Source organism: Equus asinus, chromosome 15 (assembly GCF_041296235.1).
Source record: "Equus asinus isolate D_3611 breed Donkey chromosome 15, EquAss-T2T_v2, whole genome shotgun sequence".
NCBI lineage: Eukaryota > Metazoa > Chordata > Mammalia > Perissodactyla > Equidae > Equus > Equus asinus.
This window is the reverse complement of record NC_091804.1, coordinates 11,245,350-11,271,105: the sequence shown is the minus strand read 5'-3', so window position 1 is coordinate 11,271,105 and position 25,756 is coordinate 11,245,350. Positions and strand designations below refer to the sequence as shown.

At 45.7% G+C, this 25,756-nt stretch overlaps 1 protein-coding gene across 1 annotated transcript in view; it reads left to right on the top strand.

Moving 5' to 3' along the window:
- The window catches only part of ISM1 (isthmin 1), a 75,345-nt gene extending 50,911 nt beyond the window's left edge, over window positions 1-24,434 (top strand). The window contains exons 3-6 of the mRNA XM_014865867.3: window positions 3,259-3,523; window positions 11,259-11,402; window positions 14,114-14,203; window positions 19,638-24,434. Coding sequence (XP_014721353.2) covers window positions 3,259-3,523; window positions 11,259-11,402; window positions 14,114-14,203; window positions 19,638-20,155 — 1,017 coding nt within the window. The 3' untranslated portion in view covers window positions 20,156-24,434. The remainder of the gene's footprint in view (window positions 1-3,258; window positions 3,524-11,258; window positions 11,403-14,113; window positions 14,204-19,637) is intronic.
- Window positions 24,435-25,756: the final 1,322 nt, after the last annotated feature.

Sequence of the window (25,756 nt, the reverse complement as noted above, 5' to 3'; positions counted from 1 at the left end):
AGTTTACTTCTAATAAATGTTTTGATTATCAAGAAGAGGAAAGTAGCTAGTAACATTTCATAGCATCTTATCCTCACTTCCCCATTTGGGACAGAATTCCCCAAATTGACACTATTTTGGACTCTCTTTTTTGGAGCTGACAAGATTCTGCCAGAAGTTGGACTTGAGTCTTTTGAAAGAGCTCTCTTTCTTTTACTGTCTTGACTTATGGTATGGAAAAGCCCAGAAGAAACAAATATATTGAAACACCTCATTTGTATACATTAAGGTTGAGAAAGGATGGTAAGATTTAGAGTCTTTATCAGCTGGGAAATATGCTGCACTCACTCCCACACCTTCAGCTCATCAATCAATTATTGTCCAAGACATCTTTATAAATGGATTCGTTGATGCTAAAGAACACGTAAATAGAATAAGAGCAACAGGAAATACAAAACTAATCCCCACCATTCAAGAAGTCATTGATCACGCACATTAAGTCCTTTTAATTGGATGCCTATGAAGTTTCAGCTTCAAGATTAGATTTCTTCTTTTGATATCAGTATGAAGTTCCCATATTATTAACTACAGGGAAGGGTGGATTCTAAAGTTTGTGTGGTTTTCTGTTTTTTGTTTTTTAATTCAGTTGGGGCAGTGGCTAGAAATTAAAGGAGAAAAAGAAACCTCTAAGCTATTGAGATTCAGTCATCGATATAGTTTTTGGAGTAAATTTGTATTTTGCTACTCATTGCCTGGCCAAGCAACAAATCTGTTTTGTTTGGATCTGAGCAGCAGTTTGGGAAAAAAAATAATCATATTGACGGTAATAGCTTAAAACATGAAATTGTTTTTATTCCCAGCTTGGAGAAATTGCAGGGCACGTTTTGTTTAGGCAATCCCTTTGACTCCAGTCTGAATACAAACGGAATACCAAAACTGTTGGGCATGTTCCCCCTTATCTTCTACCCAGAGACTGATTTCATTACCATAATTGCAGGCTGGTCTGGCTCTTGGCAGCTTCTCCCCTCCAAGACCCTAATAGCCTTACAGAGGATTGTTGCAGCTCAGTTATTCTGCTACAGGCAGAGGGGGACAGGACTGCAAAGGAGAAAGGTTATGTCTCCAAGGGCTGGCATCGCCCTGTCACTGTTCAGCTTGGTTCTGTGCCACCCAGCTGCGCAATCCTTCTGCACTTGTCCTTCCAGAGTTGCGTGTGGGTCCCAATCACCATCACCTTCCAGCAGCCATCCATTCCAGCAAACAGCAATGATACAAGATGTATGATGTTTTCCTTTCTTCTCCTCCTCCATTTTTCCTTTTTGAAAATTGCTAAAAGTTCCATAATTATTTATAAATATGCAAAGGATGCTTACAAGACAGGGGTAATGGTGGTAGCATCGAATAAAGCCAATCATGCCCTTCTAGATATCCCGCACCAGAGGAAACAGTGCACCTGTTTTGCTACAGCCCAACTTTACTCTGAGATTGAAGGCCACCCTCTTGACCTTGTATCTGGACCATACAAGGCCACAGCCCAGGCCCACCATCAGCTGGGCAGCTCCCTTTGAATGTCAAAAGAAGTAGAACTCAAACCTCCCCATTCCGAACACAAAAGGAAGGGGCTTCTTGTCTCAGGGATGGGCACACCCTGGTGCAGTTTGGCAGAGCATCCCAGCAACTCTCTCAGATGTCAGGTTAGGGCAAAACTGGAAACGCATCTGCCCAGTACATCTTGCGCTGATTACTTGGAGCGCATGTTTCTGATTCATTTGCACATAACTCATCCAGGGGGTGTTGCAAGAGCTATGTGAGGGCCAAAGGAACCCAAAGAGTCTTTTATTATATTTTTTAAACAAGTTTCTCTATGTTGATTGTCTCTCGGAGCCAAGAAACTACATTCTTCCAGCCCTGTGACTTCAAAACTAGGCTCTGGAAATCCAAAAGCAAGTTCTAACCTTGGCTCCAGGATTATCTGCTCTGACCCTGAGGGTCGGTTGAGGAATGTGCGTACTGGGTCTGGACTATGGGATGAGTAAAAATCATAGCTGTGAAAGCCTGGATCTCAAGGACTTTGTGTTCACATATCTCTACACAACCTGTGTCATTCAGCCACCACCAGCATCTGTGGTCTCTTTCCTCCTTCAGTTGCATGGGAGGACAGTACCTCTGTTACTTACTTTTTGAGAGACAGTATAGTAAAGTTGGTAAGAGCATGGGCTCTGGAGCCAGACTATCCATGTCTGCCACTTACTAGCTGTGTGACCTTAGGCAAGTTGTTAATTTCTCTGTGTGCCAGTTTTCCCTGTCTGTAAATGGGGTGGTGCTGTCTAGCAACCACCTCAAAACTTACTAGCATGAAGCAATGACCACTGGATTGCTCACAGTCCTATGGGTGAGGAATTTGAGCAGAGCTCAGCTGGGAGAGCTCGTCTCTGCTTCACAGGGTATTGGCTGGGGTGACCCAACTGAACTGGAGGATCCAAGATGGCCCCACTCACATGACTGAGGCTGTGGAGCTGGCCATTGGCTGAGGAGCCTTGGTTCTCCTCTGCGTGGTCTCCCTCTTCATGTGGTCTCCATGTGCTCTGTAGTCGAGGCTGGGCTCCTTACATAATGGTAGGAAGATTCCAAGACAGTGAAAACAGAAGCTGCAAGACCTTGTAAGGCTCGTCGCATTGTCACTCCTACCACATTCTACTGAACAAAGAGAGTCACACGCCAGCCCAGATTGAAAGGGAGGGGAAATAAACCCCACCTCTTGATGGGAGGTGTGGCACACACATACAAGGATGGGAGGAATTGCCGGGGCCATCTTTGCAGGTGAGCAACCACAGGGGCCAATCAATAGTACCAACTTATTAGGTTGTTATGAGGATTAAATAAATTAATACATTAGAGCCTTTAGAACAGTGCCTGGTACAGAGTTAGTACTCAATAAGCGTTCGGTTTTATTACAGTTATTCTTGTGTCACTTCAGAAACATATATAGTACATGTTTACTCCTTGAATGAAAGACTTCCCAGCAATGTAGTTGACAGTAAGTCAGATGAATTGCCTCCTCCCAACCCGAGGCCCATGAACCTCAGTTCTATCCAGTCATGAGGTTGATATGGGCCATCCCTGGATGTTTTCCATTCTGTATCACCATGCAGTCTCAGCTTTCCTGCATGAGGGACACATCCATCATTTGCCTCTGCTTTCTCAGACTTTCTTGCAAGGGTCACCCGGCTTGGAGGCTGTTGACTCCTCATTGACCCTGGCGTGTTCTGAATTCTTCAGGTCACCATAGAGGTGGTGGACGGTCCTGACTCTGAAGCAGATAAAGATCAGCATCCGGAGAATAAGCCCAGCTGGTCAGTCCCATCCCCGGACTGGCGGGCCTGGTGGCAGAGGTCCTTGTCTTTGGCAAGGGCCAACAGCGGGGACCAGGACTACAAGTACGACAGTACCTCAGATGACAGCAACTTCCTCAACCCCCCCAGGGGGTGGGATCGTCCGGCCCCAGGTCACAGGACTTTTGAAAACAAAGAGCAGCCAGAATATGGTGAGTTTACCACCCAGTAATATAAAATTGGTGGGGAGAATAAATGAGGATGATGAGGCCTAAAGGACATGGAGCCAAGCAAAACCCAGTTTACAGTATGTGGCTTTTGGTCTTCTATGAGGCATACCTCATAAAGACCCTGTTCCGCAGAAGCCCCAAGGCACCAGTGGCCACGTTTTTCTGGAAAGACTGTAATTTTAAAATCATACCAATTATCCTAGGAGATAATTTTTTTTAGTTAGGGGTCTTTGAGGCTCTGCCTTTTTTTCCCCCAAAATTTTAGGCTATTTTCTTAAAATGAAGAAATCACCAAATTAACTTCCCTGTATATTTCACTATAAAAATTCATACTGAAAATCAATTTAGTAAAAGAGATGTATCCAGCTGCTTTCTTTGACCAGGCAACAGTGTTATATTTAACCTCGGCAGTGGAGTGGCCCTTGGGAATCCGTGTGAACCTGTGTGTCACAGATTGTCAAAGGAAGGCCTCCCTCACAATAAATTTCAAGACCCCAGGTCGAGACTTATAGTTTCCCGTGTTTTTAGAGTAGGATAGATGAGGTAAAAAACAAATTCTAGATTCAATGACTTAAAATAATAAAAGTTCATTTCTCACTTAAGTTGGGATGGGAGACAGCGGGTAGGGGGGAGATCAGCTCCACTCAGTCATTCAGGCACCCAGGCTCCTTCCATCTTGATGCTCCACCAACTGTTAGGGCCTGAGAGTTATCCACTGGATGCTCTGCATCTGGCTGGCAGCCGAGTAGAGAGACAGAGCCTGGAAAAGGTACACACACTCTTAACTCCCTCAGCCTGGAAATAACATACATCGCATCTGCTCAAATTCTATTGGCAAGACCTGATCATCTGGCCCCAAATAGAGGCAAGGGAGGCTGGGAAATGTTTTCTGTGTGTCCAAGAAGAAGAGAAAACAGATTTGCCAAGCATCTGGCCAGACTTCATGGGGAATCAGGCGGTGTGCCTTGTGTTATAAGAATATTTGATACTTTACAAATGCATCCATTGTTGTGATATTCTTGTGGCTTCACCATAAACAGACTTAGAGCAAACACTATAGGATGAGGATGACTTGTCTTGCACTATTTGTACCCACACCTTTACCCCATTTTTCAGCAGAAAGACTGGTCATATATTGGAAAGTCATTTCTGCCCCCTAATAGATCATTCTAGGCAACTTCCAAAACAGCAAGATATTTTTTTTCCAGCCCCATCATTCAGTTGTTCAACAGACGTTTATTAAGAGCATGTCTTGTGTCTGGCACTGTGATAGATGCTGGGAATCCAAAAATGAGTAAGACACAGTCCTTCCCTAAAGAGGGAGTCCTTCCCCTCACCTAGCTGTGGACAAAAGGAGGAAAATTAACTGATAGAGCAAAATAGTGTCATGGTAGGGATATACATCAAATGCTAGAGGAGCAGAAAGAGAGCTCCCATACCCCGTCCAGCCCAGAGAAAGTTCAATTTATCTGTTTTCCAAGAAGAAGGACTGGGAATAGTAGCCAATCTTTATATAGCACTTACCATGCGCTAGTCCCTCTCCATGGCATCTCACATATGTTAACTCATTTATTGAGCTCTCTGAGGCAGGTGCCCCATTTTACAGATGGGGAAATTGAAGCCTAGAGAATTTAAACAACTTGACCTAGGATTCATCTCAGACAGTCTGGGTCCAGAGATTATTCTCTTAATCACTATGTTATTCTGCATCTCTGGGGGAAAAAAATAGCACATCTTTTAGGACGGTGGAGTGGATGTAGAAATGGACACTTATATTGGGAGATAGGAATGGGAGGAAAAGACCAGTGCTGAACTGAATGTTGAACAAGAGAAACACAGAGGATCTGTGGGTACCAGCCTGACTGCACAGGTTTGCAGCTTAACCTGTCTGCCCAGCCCAGACAGAGCACTGTTCCTATGAGTGGGGCTCAGACCCTCGACATCAGAATCCCTCTGGTTTGCATGTTAAAAAATGCCAATCCTGGGCCCCAACCTCTTCTTTCTATACGAGTGGTTCTCAAAGTGTGGTCCCCAACCCAGCTGCATCAGGGTCACCTGGGACCATGATAGAAATGCAGATTTTCAGGCTCCACCCCAGGGCTACTGAATCAGACACCCTGGGGTGAGTCCCAAAAATCTATGTTGAACAAGCCCTCCAGGGGGTTCTGGCGCATTGAGCACCACTCTTGGAGATCAATGGTTCTCAGCTTGGTTACTCACACTCACCTTGGCAATTTTTTTAAAATCTCGATGCCCAGACTTCTCTCTATAGACCAAATAAATTGGTGTTTTCTTTCAGGCATCAGTGTGTTTTTTAAAAGCTCCATGAGTGACTCCGGTGTGCAGCCCAGGTTGAGGGCCGCTGCTGTCCTGCTGAATCAGAATGTCCAGGAGTGAGATCTGGGGTCTATGTTCTTTGCATCTTTGTTTCTTTCCTTTTTCAGCCAAGGTCACCAGGTGATTCTCATGCTTGTTGAAGTTTGAAGACCAATGCTAGAAACAACTTTTTCATCTAAAGCTTTTACAGGGTACACTCTACCAAATTCATGAACATTAAGAACAACCCCTCCGTTCCAATCTTCACAATAGAATTTGCTTCTAATGGGGCAATTACTGTGGCTGCCTCAGCCACCCTCATCCCAGCTTCCTAGACCTAGAATACCTGTGGATCTTCCAGCACCCCTGGGCTGTGGATAAACTTCCATCTTTTATGATGTTGGAGTCTCTCTTAGTAACTTCCCATCATTGGACTGGATGTGTCAGGACGACTACTTTATAAAGAAAATTCTGTCCCTTATGATACCTCTAGGGCAGAGCTTCTCAGACTTTAACGTGCACACAGATCTCCTGGGGGCCTTATTAAGGTGCAGCTTCTGATGCAATCGATGTAAGAAAGGGGCGGGAGCCCAGGTGAAGCTGACACTGCTGGCCCTCGGACCACACTTGGAGTAGCAAGACTCTAAGTGTGTTGTAGCTGTTCAGTAGCATTTGCAAAATGAATGATGATTACTGCTTCCCAGACTGGCTTACAAGGAACTGTGATTTCCAGAATTCTATGTAGCATCAGATGAGCTGAGAGCTCTTTTATTTCAATGAACAAACTGTTGAGCAATTTCTGAGTATTTATCCCTGTGTTGGGTGTTGTGGAGGGTACAGGGGGAGAACCCACGGCCCAGGAAGATGAGGTCCATGCACTGGTAAAGCAGTGCAAGTCACTGTACCTAAGTGCTCAGTACCCTGTCTGAGACAGGCTAAAAATTGCCGCAGAAACTGGTCTTTGTTGAGGATGTAGATCACAGGTTTTCAAAGGCAGGATTTTTCATAAGAACTTAAATGTTTGTGGCCAAAGAGTATTTCAAAAAATCCTAGGTGAAATAAATAGAATAGAATCACATCTTTAGAATAAATTATAAAATATACAACAGAAGATAATTAGACCTAATTGGTGGAAACACATAATATGACCTTGAGTTGGCTCAACTTTGGACTGTGTTTGAGATACTGCATTTTAAATACCTTCTGTGTGGATACTTAAGATATCATCCAGGGCAAAGAAAGAGTCCAAATAAATATTTTTCTGTCAAACAGTAGTATGCCATTCCCAAAATTGTTCTGAATAACCTGTATAATGAAATCGGATCGGCGTTGCTTTTTGTAATCTGGGTTGGGACTCAGTTCTTCGCAGTTCTCTAACTCGTCACGGTCCTATTTTGATAGAGGATTTCACAGTGATTGGTTTCAAGGACTTTTTTTTTGTAGTGTTGAATTGTGGCCACATATGTGGGTGTCTTAATGAAAGGAAGCCAACTTGGGCCAAAATCAAAGCTGCTGGAATACCGGGATATAGAACACGATAGGGTAGGAGCAGACAGACCTCAAATCTAAGCCCAGCTCTGCCAAGTTTGAGCTGTATGACCTCAGGCAGGTACCTTAACCTCTCTGAGCCTCAGTTTCCTTATCCATAAAAAGAGGATGTTTCCACCTACCTTGCATGATTATTATGGGAGTTAAATCACTGTGTTTAGACAGAACAGCTGGTGAAAGCAGGCCCTCAATAACCGGTAGCCACTATCATCTAGGATTAGTGGTGGAGGCTTGCCAAGGGCTGAGTCAGGACCCAGGTCATTTCAGTTGCCCAAACACTATAACTGGCCCACAGAACTCTAGTGCCCTGAAACTATATAATGACTACTTTAAAATTTCAAATGACATCCTTGAAACCCAGCTCTCAGCCCACTGCACTCTGGATTGTTTTCTTCCCTCACTGACCTCTTTGATGTCACAGATAGGGGCTGTCAAAGCACCATGTAAATGTTTACAGGGGCTGTTGTTCACCATCTTTGTTGTCGTCTTTGCAGTTACTGCTGCTCACATTTGTTTTCTGCTCTGAGCGATGCTCCCTGTAGGTAAGCAAAGGAGAACAGGCTTGTTTTAGTCTAACAGAAAGGAATACTGCCCTCAAAGCCTTGTCCCATGGTCAGAAATCCTCTTTCTGTCCTGTGAACACATTCGACAAATGGAAATCTCCAGGAGGAGAGTGTTTGCTGGGACCTTCGTCTGGGGCGATGTGCTATAGCAGCTTCCAGACCATGAGCTGATGGACACTGTCCTCCCCACGAAGTTTCTTCGTTCCACTGCTGGCCCAACAGAAATGGTCAGCCACATGGCTATGTAAATGCTTGTGCCTAACTTTGGGGAACCAACATAAAAAAAAGGTTTGGAAAATAAATGGTTCTGTGAGCATTGAAAGTAAAGACACAGAGCAAGCCACTTACTGGGATAAAAAGTCCTTCCTGGTTCCAGAATCTGCTAGGTATCTAGAGAGCATATTTTAGGGAGAATTTTACAGTGTATTTGTAACAGTTAGCTTTTTCTGCTTAAGAAACCACCCCCAAAATTTAGTGGCTTAAGAGAACAAGTATGTTCTCTCTCAAAAGTCTGCAGGTTGTCTAGACTGTTCTGTTCTGGGCTGGTTTGGCTGGGGCTGCATGGTCTAGCATGGTTTCACTCACACTGATGGGGTCCCAGCCTGACAGCTGGGGGTGCTGAGATGGCCGGGGCCTCTCGCCCCCCGGTCCCTCATCTTCCAGGACACTAGCCTAGGCCTTTCACGTGGTGGTGGAAGATTCCCTACAGCAAGCGGGCAGCCCTAATGCACAAGCACTTTTCCAGCCTCTGTTTATGTGATATTTGCTATTTTCCCATGGGCCAAAGCAAGTCATGGGGCGCAGGCTGGGGTCAGTGGGAGAGGGTAGCCACCACGGGAGTGGATATGGGGAGAAGAATTATGGTAGTCATTTTTTGCATCATTAGACACAATTAACATTCAATAATTTAGGTCCAAGAAACCAAAACAATACCTCATGCAGAGATTCCGGTATAAGCCTCATGGTGCGTTTAATGCTAACATCTCAAAGTTCTGGGATGGTATTTCCCAAAATCAGCTCTCCATATGACTGCAAGAGGGAGGATAGGTTGCCAGAGATTTCTAGATGGTGGAGGCCCCATTGCTTATGCTGAGCCAACAAGACACCACTTGGCATCCTTGGATTATGTGTTATGCCGGTACCTGCCACTCTGGTGACATGAACTCTACCCATGTGATTTAATAAGCTTTTTCTGACTGACCCACTGCCCCTTTGTCTAAAGACATTACAATCTGTACTTGTGACTTGTTGTTGTTGTTCCCTTTAACAAAATCTAGCCTCTGTGGCACGTGCAGCGTGTGGTTGAACGTGGTCACGTGCAGGTCACCCATGCACCTGGACACCCCTGCTGCTGAGAGTGGAGTCGTGTGACTGTTCCAGGCACATCCCTGGTCTTCCTGGGGAGATGACCATGAGATACCAGACCACAGAGGTCTTGGAGGAAGCGGCAGTGGCTCCACCCTCAGCAGTTTCTCCCTTTCTGGAAGCAACATGTCTCTCCAGTTCTACTGTGTTGATGCCCAGTAAGAGATGGGAGCAATGAAGAAGGCTGGTGCAGGGGAAGCAGGCCCCACTTCCTCACACGAGGCAGGGGTTTCAAACATCTGCTTGGCCGTGTGGTTGGAAAACCATTTCTTAGAAGAAAATCAAAGTTCAGAAAAATTCCTTTTTGGCAGGGGAGAGAGATGGATGGGGCCCTGGGGGCAGGCTAGGTGTGAGCAAACGCTGCACTCTGGGTCAGGGAAGGAGACACACCATGAATCCCCCGAGTCTGCTTAATAGGCTGAGGAGCCTCGCGGCCCTGTGTTTGCCTGAAGAGTGTTCAGAGTGAATGCCATGTAAACAACAGCCTGGGAGGCTGGCACGGGGCCCGCAGTTCAGGTAGAAACATGTGTGGACTACATTCTTGCTGGGCCTATGTAATAACAATCACCACGACCTGTTATGAACGGAGAGGACCCCTTCTCTGCAAGGCACATGCCTGTAGCTCCGCACTTGACACCAGCTGGGGCCCCAAGGCTGTAGGAAGATTTGGACAAACCAGAAGAAATTATTACCGAACGGAGGTGCTGCAGAAAGAGTCATCTTTAGGGATGAAGGGCTTATCACTACAGCCCAAGCTTTCCTTTCTGTTAGCTTTATGACCTTGGATAAGTCATCCAACTGCTCCAGGACTTAGTTTCCTTACTTTTAAAAAGAGAAAGTTAGTCTAGATAATATACCATCCTCTCTCACACCCCCAGGCCCCCGTAACCCGGTCTGATTCTCCTTTTTCCATACTACTCATCAACTTCTAATATACTGCATAATTTACTCATTTTTTGTGTTTATTGATTATTGTCTGACTCTTCTCACTAAAATATTAGCTCCTCCAGGGCAGGGATCTTTGATAGTTTTATTTAATGATGTATCCCACATACCTAGAATTGTGCCTGGCATATAATGGAGGCTCAGGAAATATTCATTGGATGGATGTTGAGTAATGACCTCAAAGGACCATTTCTAGTTTTATCATCATGTATCAGTTATCTACTGCTGCGTAACAAACCATCCCAAAACTTGATGGCTTAAAACAACAGAAGTTTATTATTTCTCATGATTCTGTGGCTGGAGTTCAGGCTGGGCCCCACTGGGCAATTCCTCTACTCCTGATGGCATCTGCTGCATTCAGCTATGCACAGAGAAGGGCTGGAAGGTTGAAAAAGGCTTCACTCACATGTGTAATGTCTTAGTGGCCCTTCCTGGGGCTCCTCTCTCTCCATGTAGTGTCCCATAGTTCACAGGTTTAGCCTCAGTTTCTTTCACAGTGACTGGATTCCCCAGAGCAAAAGTCAGAAGTTTCCAGGCCTCTTAAGGCCAAAGCCAGCCCAGATTCTAGGGAAGAAGAAATAGATTGACTCTCTCTCTCTCTCCTCAATGAATGAATGCACAGGGAGGGAAGGAACTGATGGTGGTCATCTTTGGAAACTGCCTACCATGTTATTCCATGCTCCCATGTTCTGCTAATGTATGATCTCAATAAGTACTTACTGGGCACCTTCTAGGGTCAGGTCCTCGCCATGTGCTGAATGCCCAGAATGCCCAAAATTTCAGACAGAGGACCTGTCTTCACAAAGCTAAGCCCTAAAATGAACCCTGGAGCTGTAACCCTTTGGCTCCAGCTGGTACCTGGTCCCTTCCAACAATGAGAACAATGGAAGTGGACAATTGGAAGGCTGCTTGATGGCGTGGGGGGTGATTTGGGGACTTTTGGAGTGAGGTTGGTGACCATCTCCCTTGCTTCCTCCCAGATTCCACAGATGGTGAGGGCGACTGGAGTCTCTGGTCTGTTTGCAGTGTCACCTGTGGGAACGGCAACCAGAAACGGACCAGATCCTGTGGCTACGCATGCACTGCGACAGAGTCTAGGACGTGCGACCGTCCAAACTGCCCAGGTGGGTTTACACAGGAGTGTGGCTCCAAGTTCGAGGGGAAGCTTTTAATTTATATTTGAAAACTGAGAGAAATTGACTTTTTAAAAGACAACCATCTTCCTAATAAGAATTCTGACCAGACTGAGACAAGAGACAGTTCACGAGCTTAATGGATGAAAAGATGGATTTTCTGAGTGTTATGCACAATTGCAGTGGCCATGACCTGGAAGACAATGCCACGCTGTACTTACTTTATTTAAAGGAGGGGCTCTGTTTAACTGGGGCCTTTGATGTGAGACTTATTGTGCCTTGAAGAGACACATGAAAACAGACACTCACGGTCTGGTAAGAAAGCCAGGATGAGAGGCTCGGCAGCCATCTACAGCAAAACCATGCAGTTAGCCCCGTCTGTAATGCCGGGGAAGTGCTGAAGGCCCCCAAGGGAGCAGATGGAGACAAACTTGGCTGTTAATTATTGCTTTAAACTGCAGTGTCAGTGTTTTGAAAAGTAAACTAATTGCAAACTTGGTGAGAGACCATATTGGGGGAGAAAAAGAATTGTGACAGTCCGTAGCAGTGTTTTCAAGCTGCAGCCTGTTTTTGTATGGCTCACACGTTTTTCTCCCCCTGGAAACTCTGTTCTCAAACCATAACGCTGAGATCTGGAACAAAAAAAAGTGGAAGAGCAAGGGGGTTTCTGAGGAGAGAGAAGAAGGATGAGATGAGGCACATATATGTTAGCAAAGGGGCGTGTGCAGAAAATAAATGTAAAGAGTGGCAGTTCTGGCTCCCTGTCAGCCATGCCGATGGGTTTCAAACAGTGGAGCCACCATCAAGATGTTTTTCCTGATCTCTCCCATGCTCATCACAATGAGGCTGAGCTGGAGTCTGGTAGTATGGGATTTGGATGGGTAGAAATAAACCAACAAATAATAATAATATGAGAAGAAGAAAGGGTAAGAGGCTAGGAAGAAAATGAAGACGAAAGAGGAGAATCTGAAGAAGAAAATGAATGATGGAGATAAGAAGATGAAGCAAAAGAAAATGAAGATAAATATGAATACAATGAAGATAAAGAGGATGAAGAAAAAAATGAAAAAGATGATATGAAGACCAAGAAGAATAGGGGTTTTTTGAATATTTAAATACCAAGCTGATTTCTAAGGTCTGTATGTGTATTATTTAGTTTAACCCTCATAACAGCCTCATGAAGTAGGTATTTATTATCATACTCATTTGGCAGCTGTAGAAACTAAAGCACAGGGGTTAACGTGCCTAGAGTCACATAGGCAGCAGGTGGTCAATCTGGATTTGAATCCAGGCAGTCTGATTCCAGAGGCCATGTTTTTACCCATCAGACTCTTCCACCTCCACCAGGGGGAAGGATATCGGGCTCAGCCACACATGGATGCAGCAGCATTTAATGTCAGGGCTTGCGGGCTGGGCTGTTGTTTTCTCTTGCAGAGCTGGCATCCAGACCCAAGGTGGTAAACTTAGATATTTTGCTGGGGGAAGGGTCTTCTCTGCTGCCATTTTGAATGCTTCCTTCTCATTTTCTCTCACCACTGGGAGCAGCGTGACCAGCAGCCCAGCTTGTAGGGTTTCTTCTCATCTGAAATTGCCTTCTTTTCATCTTTTCTGCTTCTCTGTTCCTGGCTTTTCCAGGTTTTCAAGAATCCCCTAGAATGTGAAGGATTTCATTTTGCTGAATTTTCAGCTTTACTGAAAACAGTCTCCCTGGCCTGGCAGTGATTACACTGTAAAAGTATGTCCCCAAGGGACATCCTGCAAATAAGTTTTAGGGGCCTCACATCAAATCAGAGAGAGCCCCACAGAGCCAAGCAAGTCATGCCAAGCAGGGCAGACTCTCCAACAGCTAGTCCCCATTCTCCCTGTTCTACCTTTCCCCCGCCTTCTGACTGCCTCAGCTTGCACAGGATCCCTATTTGTAAAGGACGCCTGGGTTTGGGGAGGATGTGGGAGCCAGGAAGTTTGAAGCAAGCTGGGTTCAAGTTAAGAGCAAGTAATGACAAGCCCAGCTGATTCTTTTTGAAGCATCAGCAGCAGTGCTAAAAGTCCTAGGATATCAGGTGTCTAGTCTTTAGCTATGGACTGCTGCATCTTCAAAATGAGTTAGACAAATATTCAAGGGCAAAATATCAGCTAACACTTACCGCTTACTACTCTAGGGACCTTCCTTACATATACCTCATTGAAACCATTCAATTCTAGGAGGTGGGTCATTTAGTTCTCCCCATTTCACCAAGGTGAAAACTGAGGCACACAAAGGTTAAGTGACTTGCCCAAGGTCACACAGCTAGTAATGATTTGAACCAGTCAGTCAGTCCTTAAGACTGGTATTGACCACGAGACAAGGGATTAACCACTACACTGTGCTACCTCTAGTTTAGTTTATCACCCAGACACCACCAGACAGACTTGTGTCCCTGACAGTCCAAAACCCCATTCCTGGGCCCAGTGAATGAGTTCCTGAGGACTCATTCAGGCACATTTGTATCTGATTTCATGCTGCAAATGGTATCTGGGGTTTTAATTTATTTTATGCCCTACTACCTGCTTTTTACTATTTCCTCTGTTGGCAAGGTTCTGCCCATGAGTAGGAATGAATACAAAAAAGGCTGTGTTCAGGTGTATTTGTTTTTTTATTTGAGGGGCGTGGGGGTAACTTTTTCCATATAACTAGGGGAAAATGAGCTCTTGTCTGTGCTTAGGAATCGAAGACACCTTCAGGACAGCTGCCACCGAAGTGAGTCTGCTCGCGGGAAGTGAGGAGTTCAATGCCACCAAACTGTTTGAAGTTGGTAAGAAGATTTTTTTTCTTTTTTATCCAAATATTGATTTAGTGTTTTGGAGATTCCTTTTGCCTTTGCAATGCCATCCTTGGATCTATTTGAATGTTTCGCTTTCCTCTTATGGGGTCCAATTCCCTCAGCATGTTTCTTGCTCACTGAATATATCCAGGCAGGAGAGAGCAGTCCTGTGCCTGCACCAGACTGGGCTGAAGGGCCCTCTGTGTCCGCCCTGCCAGCTACACCGTGTCCACAACAAGTAGGCAGGGACCACTCTTCCCTTAGCATGAGATCAGTATGCAGTAGGGCCTCAAGCTGCGTGGAATCTCCTCTCACTGCCCTCATTGAGTGTCCCCATGAAGTCAAGAAATGGTGAGCTCAGTTCTGCAGCAAAGAGAGGGAGGGAGGGAAAAAGAGAACTTTCAATATTACGCCTGCCTCCCTCCACCACATTTTTTATGAACCTTTGGTACATGCTGCTACTCATCTGCTGGAAAGTGCTAAAGCAAATCCAATCACATGGACCAAACAAAATCAAAAGTGACTACTCAGGTGCTAGTTGAGAGCTTGCTTTTTAAAAATAGCTTCATGTGCTTCTGGATGTAATTCTCTATTGCTGAAAGGTGAAACTCCTTCCGCCCCATTTCTTTTAGCCACCCCCAAATTCTTTCTTAGCCTCTTCACTTCTGCTCTGCCTCCTCAGCTAAAGTGGAGGCAGTTGGGAAATTCTGTGTCACCCAGGGCTTCTACCTCAGTCACTCACACACACAATCAAACTGCCTTTAGTAGGAGCCTTCTGCAAACAATGCATTTGATCCTAAAATTTAAAAAAAGATTAAAGACAAACAGCAGGACTTTAGCATAAAATGGGAGAACAGAAAAAGCAGTCTTTTGGGGCAGAGAGCTTCTCAGGCCTCACGTATCACAGCTCACAGACAGGCAGCTGCTTGCCCTTTTGCCGAGGATGGGTCCGGTTGCACAAAACCACACTGGTGTGCGGCCAAGGACACACAGGGATGAGTAGAAACGGTATATCACTCAGCTTCCAGGCAGGAGCAAACATGACATGCTCAAATCCAGTAATTGAGGAACATTAGATGAGGGTCTGTTTGCAAAGGTATGAGCAGGGTGGATGGAAACCAAGAAAGGATTGTACAGAACCCCAGGGCTGGCAATAGTGCCGAGCCCTTACCACCCATTGGCCTGAAGGGACCAGGGGAAGGAGTGGTTACCAGAACCCACAGGGCAGCTGTGTGGAGAGGGTACCTGACAGCACTCCTGCCTCTCAGAAGGATATAGCTAACCTGCAAAACCGAGGAAGGAGCCAAGGGGACAAATACCCAGACCTCACCATCCTTCCTCCCTCTGGTCTCTGGCCAGGTCCTCCCCTTGGCTCAACCCAACTAGAAGTCAGGGCTCAAGGAGCCCATCAACATAGTCCACACAGGACAACCTTTATGGTAAGGAAAAACATGCAATGAGGAGAGGGAAGAGTGAACAGAAGATGCCTAGAAGAGATGAGAAAAGCTTGACTTGGACAAGTTCAATTTCTTAACCTAATCTGCCTCAGTTTTCTGATCTGTAAAGTGATATGAGGTAATAGTGCCTACCTTATAGAGTTATTGTAAAATTAAATGAGTTAATATTTGTAAAGTGTTTAGAACATGTCCATCACGCTGAACATCTATATAAGTTTGAGAGAGAAAAATAAGTCAATGGATGTCTCATAGGTACATGAGTTATGATGTCCTTCCACCCTGGAGGGAAAATACAAAGCCATTTTTGGGGGCCTCACTGAATTTTCTTTCTGAAGACCCTGCCCTCTGATGGAGACCCCCACCGCCTTTGCAGACACACATGTCCCAGGATGGAACCTCCATTCTCTCAGCTACTGCTCAGGCAGAGGCTCGAGGGGTGGAATCATAGAACTCTCAGCTGAGAGGAGCCTCAGCATATCCCCACTGGTGACACCCTGGCCCCTGTTCTGCGTGCTCTCTGCATTCCTGCTAGTTTAATCCTCGTCGCACTTCGTGAGACAAATGCTATTTTCATCATCAATTTAGAGATGAGAAAACTGAAGCACAGTGAGGTAGAATACGTTGCTCAAGGTCACAGAGCTACTGAATGGTTGAGTTGAGATTCGATCCCATGCAGTCGTGCACAAGAACCCTCATGTTTCATCTCAGGCCTGGCCTTTCTGAGCTCCTGAGAGATGCCCCGTCTCTCTCTTCCTCCTTTCCCTGAAGAGAAACCTGAGCCCTCCCCCAGGCTGCCCCACATCCTGACCACTTGATTTCCACTCATGACACCCCCTAGCCTTCCAGGCACCTGGGTCAGAGTTGGAGTCACTCCTGATGTCTTTGTCCCTTTGTCCCCAAGCTCACCGAGGCCTGGCAGCTCTAACTCTCTGACTACTCTTGATCTCACCTGCTGTTCCCTCCCAGAGTATCTCACCTGGACTCTTACAATTGATATCAGCACTGATTGCATTTTCTTATCATAGAGCTCAGTTATTAGTTCACTATCCCTCAAAAATCTTCAGTGGGTCCCTAGTGCCCTCTGAACAAGCTTAAACTGTGTTGAAGACCTCCATGATCAGACACCACAATCTTCCTTCCCTGTATCCTCTGCTCAGGTGAAACTGAACGCGTTCCCCAACCCTAGACAACCCCACCAGACTTCTCAACCTTAGTTTGCACAATTAACGCTAACTTGGAATGCCCTCCACTCGCCTTCCTCCATCTCTGCTATTATAGTCTATGTCGCTTCGGGACCTCTGAGAAGCAGATACTAAGATGGGTTTGGATATTCAAGAGATGTATTGGGGAAACACCTGGGAAGGATAAAGGGAAAGGCAGCCAGAGTATGCAGGGAGACCTGTCAGACCAAGGTGCAGGGCTGACCCCTGCAAAGGGAGAGAGGAAAGAAGGAAGGAGGCCCAGGAAGGCAGAGCCTGAGTGCAGCTCTGAGAAAGTCTCAGCCATGCCAGTGGGGCCCCCACAGCAGAGGCTGCCTGTTGGAGGAGTCCCTTGTCGGGCAGTACCCCACCGTGCTCAGTCATCAGCTGAGAGCAGGCCAGGGGCAGCATGGCCTTGATGTGAACACCATGGCAGATCCAAGCTGCTACAGCTTGAGGCCACCACTAAGCAAAGTGCCCACAGCAGGTTTTCTTGTAGGAGCTCTGAGCAGAACACCTGTGGCTGCCACGCAGCACTGCTGAGCCTTAGGACCAGCACAATGTCACACGGTCCTTGAAGCACCCCCTGACTTGCACTGATAGAAACAACATTGCATTTTTGAAGACCTGTGGGGCTTTTTGCCTTTGCCCTCCTTAATGCACCCTCACATCCCACTGTGGATAGCTTCCTTAGATATGCCTCGTCTTACCCCCTGCAGCTAACCAGGCAGAAGCTGTGGGGAACCTACTCTGCCCACATCATGTTCCTCCACCCCAGCCTGACCTCCAGCTGGCAGCCTCTGTGGTTCTTTGCCTGAGAGCTTTCTCTGGCCCCCAGAGCTCGCCAGCCCCTTAATGCACGGTGGGCTGGAAGTCCAGGAACAGCCCCCTATCAGTGATGATGGCATCTGGTGGATAATACCCAGATAAACAAAAAACAAATCTCTATTCAAAGACTTTATCCAAAGGACTGTTGCAAGGGGGAAAGGGACTACAGAGAGAACGCTGTGACTACAGGCCTGAAGCATCTCAAGGGTTTTCTTGTATAGAGCGGTACATAAGGCTAGACAGAAGCCGGAGGGATGAAAGGGTGGCGAGATCAGATAGGAGATCAGAGAATGTTCTACCCTGAGAACATTTTTCTGGGAGGGACCCTTAAGGAGAGGCTGTGTGCTGCCTCAGGCTGAGGTTGGGCCAAAGTTCAGGGGCTTGAAGGAAGGAGAAAAGATTAAAGTTTAGTTAGGATGCATTTTGTTCCAGTCCATCAGTGGGGACAGGCGGTTTAGCTAATCATTTATGAGGCAAAGAAAGGGAATTTGGAGCATCTATGTCTGGCTTTGTCAGAGGCAGACAAGAGGGCATCCGTGAGGGCATGCGGAAGGATGGTTCTGCAGTCAGTGGTTTTCCAGTATGCACAAGGGGTTTAGGGGTGGAGAATTCTTAACCCTGGCTGTTTCCCAGGCTCACAGGGCTTGGGTAAAGTTTGACCCTGTCCCTGCATGGGATAACTGAAATGTTCTCTGTGCGATTTCCTAGGTCCCAGTGGGATTAAGCTCCAGTTCTTTGCAGTGGTTACTTGTTTGATCCACACCCTGTATTGCTGCCCTCTCCTCTCGGAACCACCTCTCTGCTCCGCTGCTGGTGTTTCCCAGAATCACCTCCAAAACAACAATTTGCACTGCAATCTTTGTCTCAGGGTCTGGGAAAACAGCAATTTGCACTGGAATCTTTGTCTCAGGGTCTGGGAAAACATAAACTAAGATATTCACTAAACCAGAGGTCCCGGACCTGGCTGACTAAGAGACCAAGAGTGAACACCCATCAGTGAAGGGATCAGGCAGGGACTGTGGTGAACTGGAGATCTCCCTCCCTGACCAAGAAGTCATCCCTATTGGCCTGTTCACAGGGCCAGTTGTTCCCAGGGGCAATGCAGCGCCAGCATAAACATGGTGGAAACCAGGAATCTACATCAATAAGTGGAATCACCTAGTTCTTAAACGCTGTCAATTAATGCAGTATTTTTTTAATACTGTAAAGGCCAAACACACCTCTGGGGGCCAGTTCTGGCTAGAAGCCTACAGATCAGTGGCTTCTGGCCTAAATGTTAAGTTCCCTAAAAGCAGGGACCACCAGCCCCTTCCTTCTAGAGGCGTCTTATCATATAGATTTGCATACAGTGATTGTTACTCTCTCGTGCCCAAGATTAACAGGTTAGGCCACTAGCCCTAGTTTAAACCAGTCAGTGAGTGGCAGAAATAAAACTTAGTCCTACAAAGATCCCTTTGATGCGTTTTCTACCACTTACCACTTAGGATTTAGAGAGAAGATTCAAAATGGCCCTCTGAATTATTAATTTTGTTGTGGGTGATGATGGTTATCTAGAAAACCATAGACAATATGGTTTAATTATCTTCCTTTTCTTCTGCAGATGCCTACTAAAATTTAAGGATAATACCATATATTTACCAAGAAAAAATTTTAATGAGGCAAATGTAATGATGGTTAAATCTAGGTGATGGATGGCATATGGGCAGTCATTGTACAAGCATATTCTCTCTACTTTTCTATGTGTCTGAAAATTTTTCATAGTATAAATTGAGGAGTTGAGGGGCATGGAGAGAGTTGTGAGCAAAGAAGTTTCCAAGTTCAAGGGAGGTGAGCATGTTCATCCATGGCCTGGTGATTCCAGGGGCTGCAGGGGTTGACTTCGATGTCACCCTACGGCGGGTTTTCCATGTAGTGAGAGGGTTTTTCTGTGGCCTTTTTCAGACACAGACAGCTGTGAGCGATGGATGAGCTGCAAAAGTGAGTTCTTAAAGAAGTACATGCACAAGGTGATCAATGACCTGCCCAGCTGCCCCTGCTCCTACCCCACCGAGGTGGCCTACAGCACAGCCGACATCTTTGACCACATCAAGCGCAAGGACTTCCGCTGGAAGGATGCCAGTGGGCCCAAGGAGAAGCTGGAGATCTACAAGCCCACGGCCCGGTACTGCATCCGCTCCATGCTGTCCCTGGAGAGCACTACCCTGGCTGCCCAGCACTGTTGCTATGGCGACAACATGCAGCTCATCACCAGGGGCAAAGGGGCAGGGACGCCTAACCTCATCAGCACTGAGTTCTCCGCGGAGCTCCACTACAAAGTGGACGTCCTGCCCTGGATTATCTGCAAGGGCGACTGGAGCAGGTATAACGAGGCCCGGCCTCCCAACAACGGACAGAAATGCACGGAGAGCCCCTCGGATGAAGATTACATCAAGCAGTTCCAGGAGGCCAGGGAGTATTAAAGAGACGCCACTCTGGTGTTTGTGACACAAATGCACTGCACTGATCTGCTGCCTGGAGCAAAGTCCCTCTTATCTGCATACATGTATATTTGTATATATCACATGAGTATTTTTCATAAATTACACTAGGGGTGTGCGCCAGGCTCGGAGAACTGCCATCTGAAGCCAACTTTGCCATCTACAATGCCCACAGACCTCCTTGGAACCCCTCCTAGGGGTGATGTCGGCAGGAGGATGAGGACAAAGAAGCCAGAAGAAGAACCTGGAAGTCGTAGCGGTGGGATTCAGTTCCCATCCCAGATCCAATGTTTCCGAGAGGAAACAGGGGAAAGAGACCGAAGTTGTAAACGTTATAAGCAGTTTTTATATATAACTTATTTAATATGAATGTGACTTACATATAAGCTTTTCTCTGGAGTTGTCATGAAACTATTTAATTGCTTCTGTGAGAGTTCAGAAGGGGGCTTAGGGAGCTGGAAGAGAAAGGGAATTTTTAATGACTTTAAAGATAAGTAACTGGATGGAAATGTATCAAAACAAGAAAACACCCACCTTAAACCAAATGTCATTCAGTCATAAGATGCCCTGTTGAAGTCTCTGCTTCCAAAATGCCCTTGCCTCCGACTGGGTAGGGGGTGGGGGGCAAATGGGTACCTTAGGGGCAAATTTGAGGCCTGGTTTTAAATAGGCTTTAAAATAAAAAGCCACTATTAGCATAATGCTATGATTCCACTAAAAACCTTCAGAACGGCAGAATCCCTGCTGTTGTCTTAGTAGGTTCAGAAGGCTGCAGGAAGGTCAGACATAAAAACAAGGAGTAGCACTTTTCCAAAGAAAAAGCCCAAACAAATGGGGAAAGAACGTGGAACTCATTTCATCTGTTTTATTTTAATACCATCTTAATGATTTTTCTCCACCAATATATTCCCAGTAAATAAATATAAAAAGGGGAGGGGAACTCAAGTCTAGGAAATCCTAATTTTTTATGTTTTAAGAAAGGAAAAAAACTACATTATTTTTGTAAAGTATTTATTGAGTCATTGAGTCTTGTGCATCAAGCAATTGTAATATGACCTGGTTCTGTAGCGTGGAACTTAGGACAAATAAAGAGTTGGTTCATATGCAATCTTTACTTGCAAAACTCCAGGAAAAGAGACTATATAATAAAACCACAATAAAATGTGTTACCTGCAGTAAATGTGTTACCTGAAAGTATTTATGATTCAAATGCCATAAATAGCCCTGGTAAAGCAGGGCTTTGGGGCAGGGAAGAGGAAGGTTCAAATAAAAGACTCATTGATTGATGTCATGGTGGGTGGTGTAAGTCATAGCATCTTTGGCACCAAGAACATCAACCCAGCCCCCAGGAGTCTGAAGCACGTTGACACATGTATGACTTTTTGCCCACCCAGAGCTAAGAAAGAGCTGAGAAAGCCAAGCCACAGCAGGGCTTAAGACAGCCCAGCTGAGCAGGACCACTTCTAGACAAAATTCTGCAATTACGGTAATAAGTAGAACTACTCATCATGGAATTTATTTCTTTTCCAGATGAGGAAACCAAAGCTCAGAAAAAATAAATTACATTGGATCGATCTTTCATTTCCTAGCCCAGGGCTTTTTCTACTATACCAAATTTTTGGTGTCCTTATATTCCTGGTGTCTTTGGTGTTCTTGACCCCACCCTTAGGCTCTCTTAATAAAATCTTGTTCATACGGAAAAGCTCTTATCAGTCATTTATTCTTTAGAATGAGTTTTCTATCCATGTATTGCCTACTCTCAGGATATTTATATTTAAGAGATATTTCTAATTATGGAATGAGAAGCCTTACTCACATCTGAAGGAATTTTAGGCAACTGATAGGGAGAGAATCAGTAGGTCCATATATCAGGGAAACAGACTCGGTTTCTAATAATGGGAAAACTATTTTTGCAAAGAGAGTTGGTTGCAATGGAACGTATTGCCTTTGAAGTGATGAGTTCCCTGTCAGGACAGGAATTCAAGCAGAGCTGGAGATGAAGTACATGAGAAGCTCAATTGAGGGATGAAAAGAGACAAAAACGTACAGCAATAACGCCCCCTGATAAATGTTCTATTAAGGGTAAGCGTAAGTACCATGGGAAAATAGAGGCAGGATTAGGGAAGTACCTGTTGGGTCTAATGGAGGAAGGGATGCATTTGGAGTAAGAAAACCGTATGGACAAAGGCATAGAATTAGGATAGAGCTTGGTGTTTTCTGAAAACTAAGATGTTTAGAGTGATGAGCAGAGGGACAAGAATGGCAAGTTATGAAGCCATGTCTAGGGTGTTTTTCTTAAGGATTTAGCATAGAAGACTAAAGGGAACAGAGCTGTTTCCTACTACAGTAAGAATGACTGATAGGAGCAATGTTTTCAATGCACTATTTGCCTTTTCATATCAGACCTCACTCACCTAATGAACTGATAGTTGGAAAATGGAGTGAATTGGGAGCAGGGGAGGGCACTTGGGTTCTTTGCCTACTAAGAACACCCCCTAGTCTCCCATATATCATCAGGACAGTGCCACATATTTGGAAGTTTGCTGAACTATAATCTGCCTCTATCAGGATGAGCTAATTTTCAATCCCAAAGCTCTAGGGAGCCAATGAATTATCCTCAGAAATCCAGACCCCTCTGCCCAGGGTATCCAATGAGACAGGGAGACCCTTAGCTCACAGGGCCCCAAGCCAGCCCCAGGGTAACCCTAGAGAAGTTCCTCATGGAAGGTGAACCGTGTGCTCAAGGGCCAACTTTGCTCACAGCAGAGCCAGCTGCCTGCACCTCACCTGCAGCACCTGTAAGTAGGACCCCTCAGCAGCTGCTCTCAAACACCTCTCATGGGATGCTTTGCTCTTTTGCCTCTCCCTGGAAAGAGAGCCCTTCTTCTAGTAATCCACTGGGCCTCTGGGGGGCCACATCTGAGCAAGCCAATCATGGCCAACAGGGATGCCCAAGGCCCTCTAGTGGCTGCACTTGGGAAGGGTGAGGGAGAAACCCGGAAGAGCTGAGCTTTCTCTTGAGCCCCAGTTCAAGCATCTGCCATGATTAGTCTCCCAGGCCTCTCCATCTTTGTAGCTCCGTGGCCAAGAGGGTAGATTTCCCCATCCGAAGACACGGGACCAAGAGTCAAAGACTAGGTACTATACTGGCCACCCTTTCCTGAGCACACGCCTTGTGCCTCTGTGCCAATCACTTTACCATGGGAGTTAAGCACATTATATCCATTTCAGATGAGGAGAAAGAAGCCAAACAAAGTTAGCTAACTTGTGCAAGGTCATAACACTCTGTAAATGGCAGAGCTGCTTGAAGCCAGTCCTGCCTGATCACCAAGTCCATATTCTTAACCTTACCTCTTCCTCTACTCTCTTCCTAACTCTTCCCAACACACAGGATCAGGGTTTTTGCTCCAACTCACTCTGCCTTTGCTCAAATTGTTCAAATCTGCCAAATGTCCCTGCACCAACCTTTATAGTGTTTCGCATTGGTGAAAGAGGTGCTGACTTTATCTCCACGTAATCTGCTCAGTTCTCTCATATTCCATAAAAGGACTTTAATCTTGTAGCTGAGCCCTTGCTCAGGCTGAGTGAGTGGCAGAGCCTGACATTTCTAGAAAACGGCCGGCTCTACAAAGGAGAACAGAGACTGGTCTGTTTTCCCCACTAAGCACAAGTTCTGTGCTACCTGTTGCCTGTTGGGTAGAGCTCAGGGGCAGGTGCTGTACATCCCCAGCTCCTGCCACTACATGTGGCAGATGTCCTGGGCAACGTCCAGAGAGCTTCAGAGTTTGATGTTTGAGTCCACCTGCCTGGATTCCAATCCTGGTTCCCTCACTTGCCTGCTGAGTACCATTGGATAAGTTAATCAGCCTCTGTACATCCCAGTTTCCTTGTACAGTTTTGTGAGAATGAAAAAATGATAGGAATTATGAAGTTCCTAGCACAGGGCTTGTCATGTACCATGTGCAATGCAGGTTGGCCATTGGTGTTTAGTCACTGGACAAATATTTGTTGAGCATGTGCTAGTTGTCAGGCATTGTTCCAGATGCCAGAGATACAGCAGTGTACAATCCAAGTCTTCCTGTTGGAGGTTAGACAGCTAATAAATAAATAAATACATAAGCTGAGATAATGGTAAGTGATATAAAGAAAAATAAATTATTTGATCACATGTGTATGTTGCATTATTTAAGGCAATGCCAGTTGCTGTAATACGTAATCTTCAAAATCACAATAGCTTAACACAATAAACATCTAAAGAGTATGTTTCTGGTCAAGTGGTTCTCTTCTAAGTGATGACCCAGGGACCCAGGTTCCTTCCATATTGTGGCTCTTCCATCTTCAAGGTATGACTCTTTAGGATGCCCTGGGGGTCATCTCTGTTCCAGCTTACTCAACAGGTAAAGAGCAGAGAGAATATGCATAAAGGTTTGCATAGGTTGGGCAGGGAAGTAGTGTACATCATTTCCACTCAGTCTCCACAGATGTGGTACATCCCACACTCTTCTGCAAGGGAGACTGAGAAATGGAGTCCAGTTGTGGACCTGGGAAGCAAAGATTGGCTTTGGGTGCACCCAGTCAGTCTCTGCCACACAGGTGGACCACCAACTACATGATTACACAAGGCAGGAAAGAAAGCTAGTGGAAGGGGCTCTGGTTGGGCCCAAAGTAGGTAACCAAAGGGAAAGATCCTTCCCACCCCATTCAGCATCTTCCACATCATATTATAGTGCTAAACCAGACCTCAGTTTCCTATCTGTAAATTGGGATAAGACCACCTGTCGTACCTACTCATTGGCAGATGCTTTGGATGTCCCACATATCCTGTTGGCACTTTCCATACATGTATAGACCAGTCCAACTTTCAACTGGCAGCCCTGCAAGTGTTTGCCTAATGGGTTTCTCTAGCAGTCAGCTTGCACAGAGGCAGACTGAAGTGCCAGGGAGTTAACAGTGCCCCCCAGCAACACTTAACAGTTGACTGACAGGAACTTGGTGGAGGAATACCCATCTCCCTCATCCCTCAAGTGGGGCAGTTCTGAAGCATGTTTTACACCATTTCCAGAGCTCCCAGTGGGACCGAGCTCCAGTCACCCACAGTGATAACCTGCTTGCTAACACGTCATTTATTGGCCTCCTTCCCTTCCCTGTCTTTCTTCCCCACTTCCCAACTGTTGCTCCCTGGAATCATCTCCCAAATAAACCACTTGCTCAAATCCTTTTCTCTGGATATGCCTCTAGGGGGCTGGAGGGGCCGGGGTCCCAAACCAGGACATCATTTCATGCTTTAACACTTATCTAGTGCTATTCAAATAGGAGTTTATAAAATTATTGTCATCATGCTCATGTGGAGATGAGGTTTTGCTGTTGGTGATAGCTCTACCAAAAAAGAAAATTCAACCTCATTCAGGCCAAAGTTAGGAGCTCTACAAGATTTCAATACCATTTATTTTTTACAAAATAAAAGTAAACCCCCAGTTTTTATGATTGTATTCAACAGACAGTGACTCTGCCAAATACCTCTAAAAATTGTTGAACACCTTTTCTTAATTTTTGAATCCATCTCCTTGCTGACTACAGACCAGT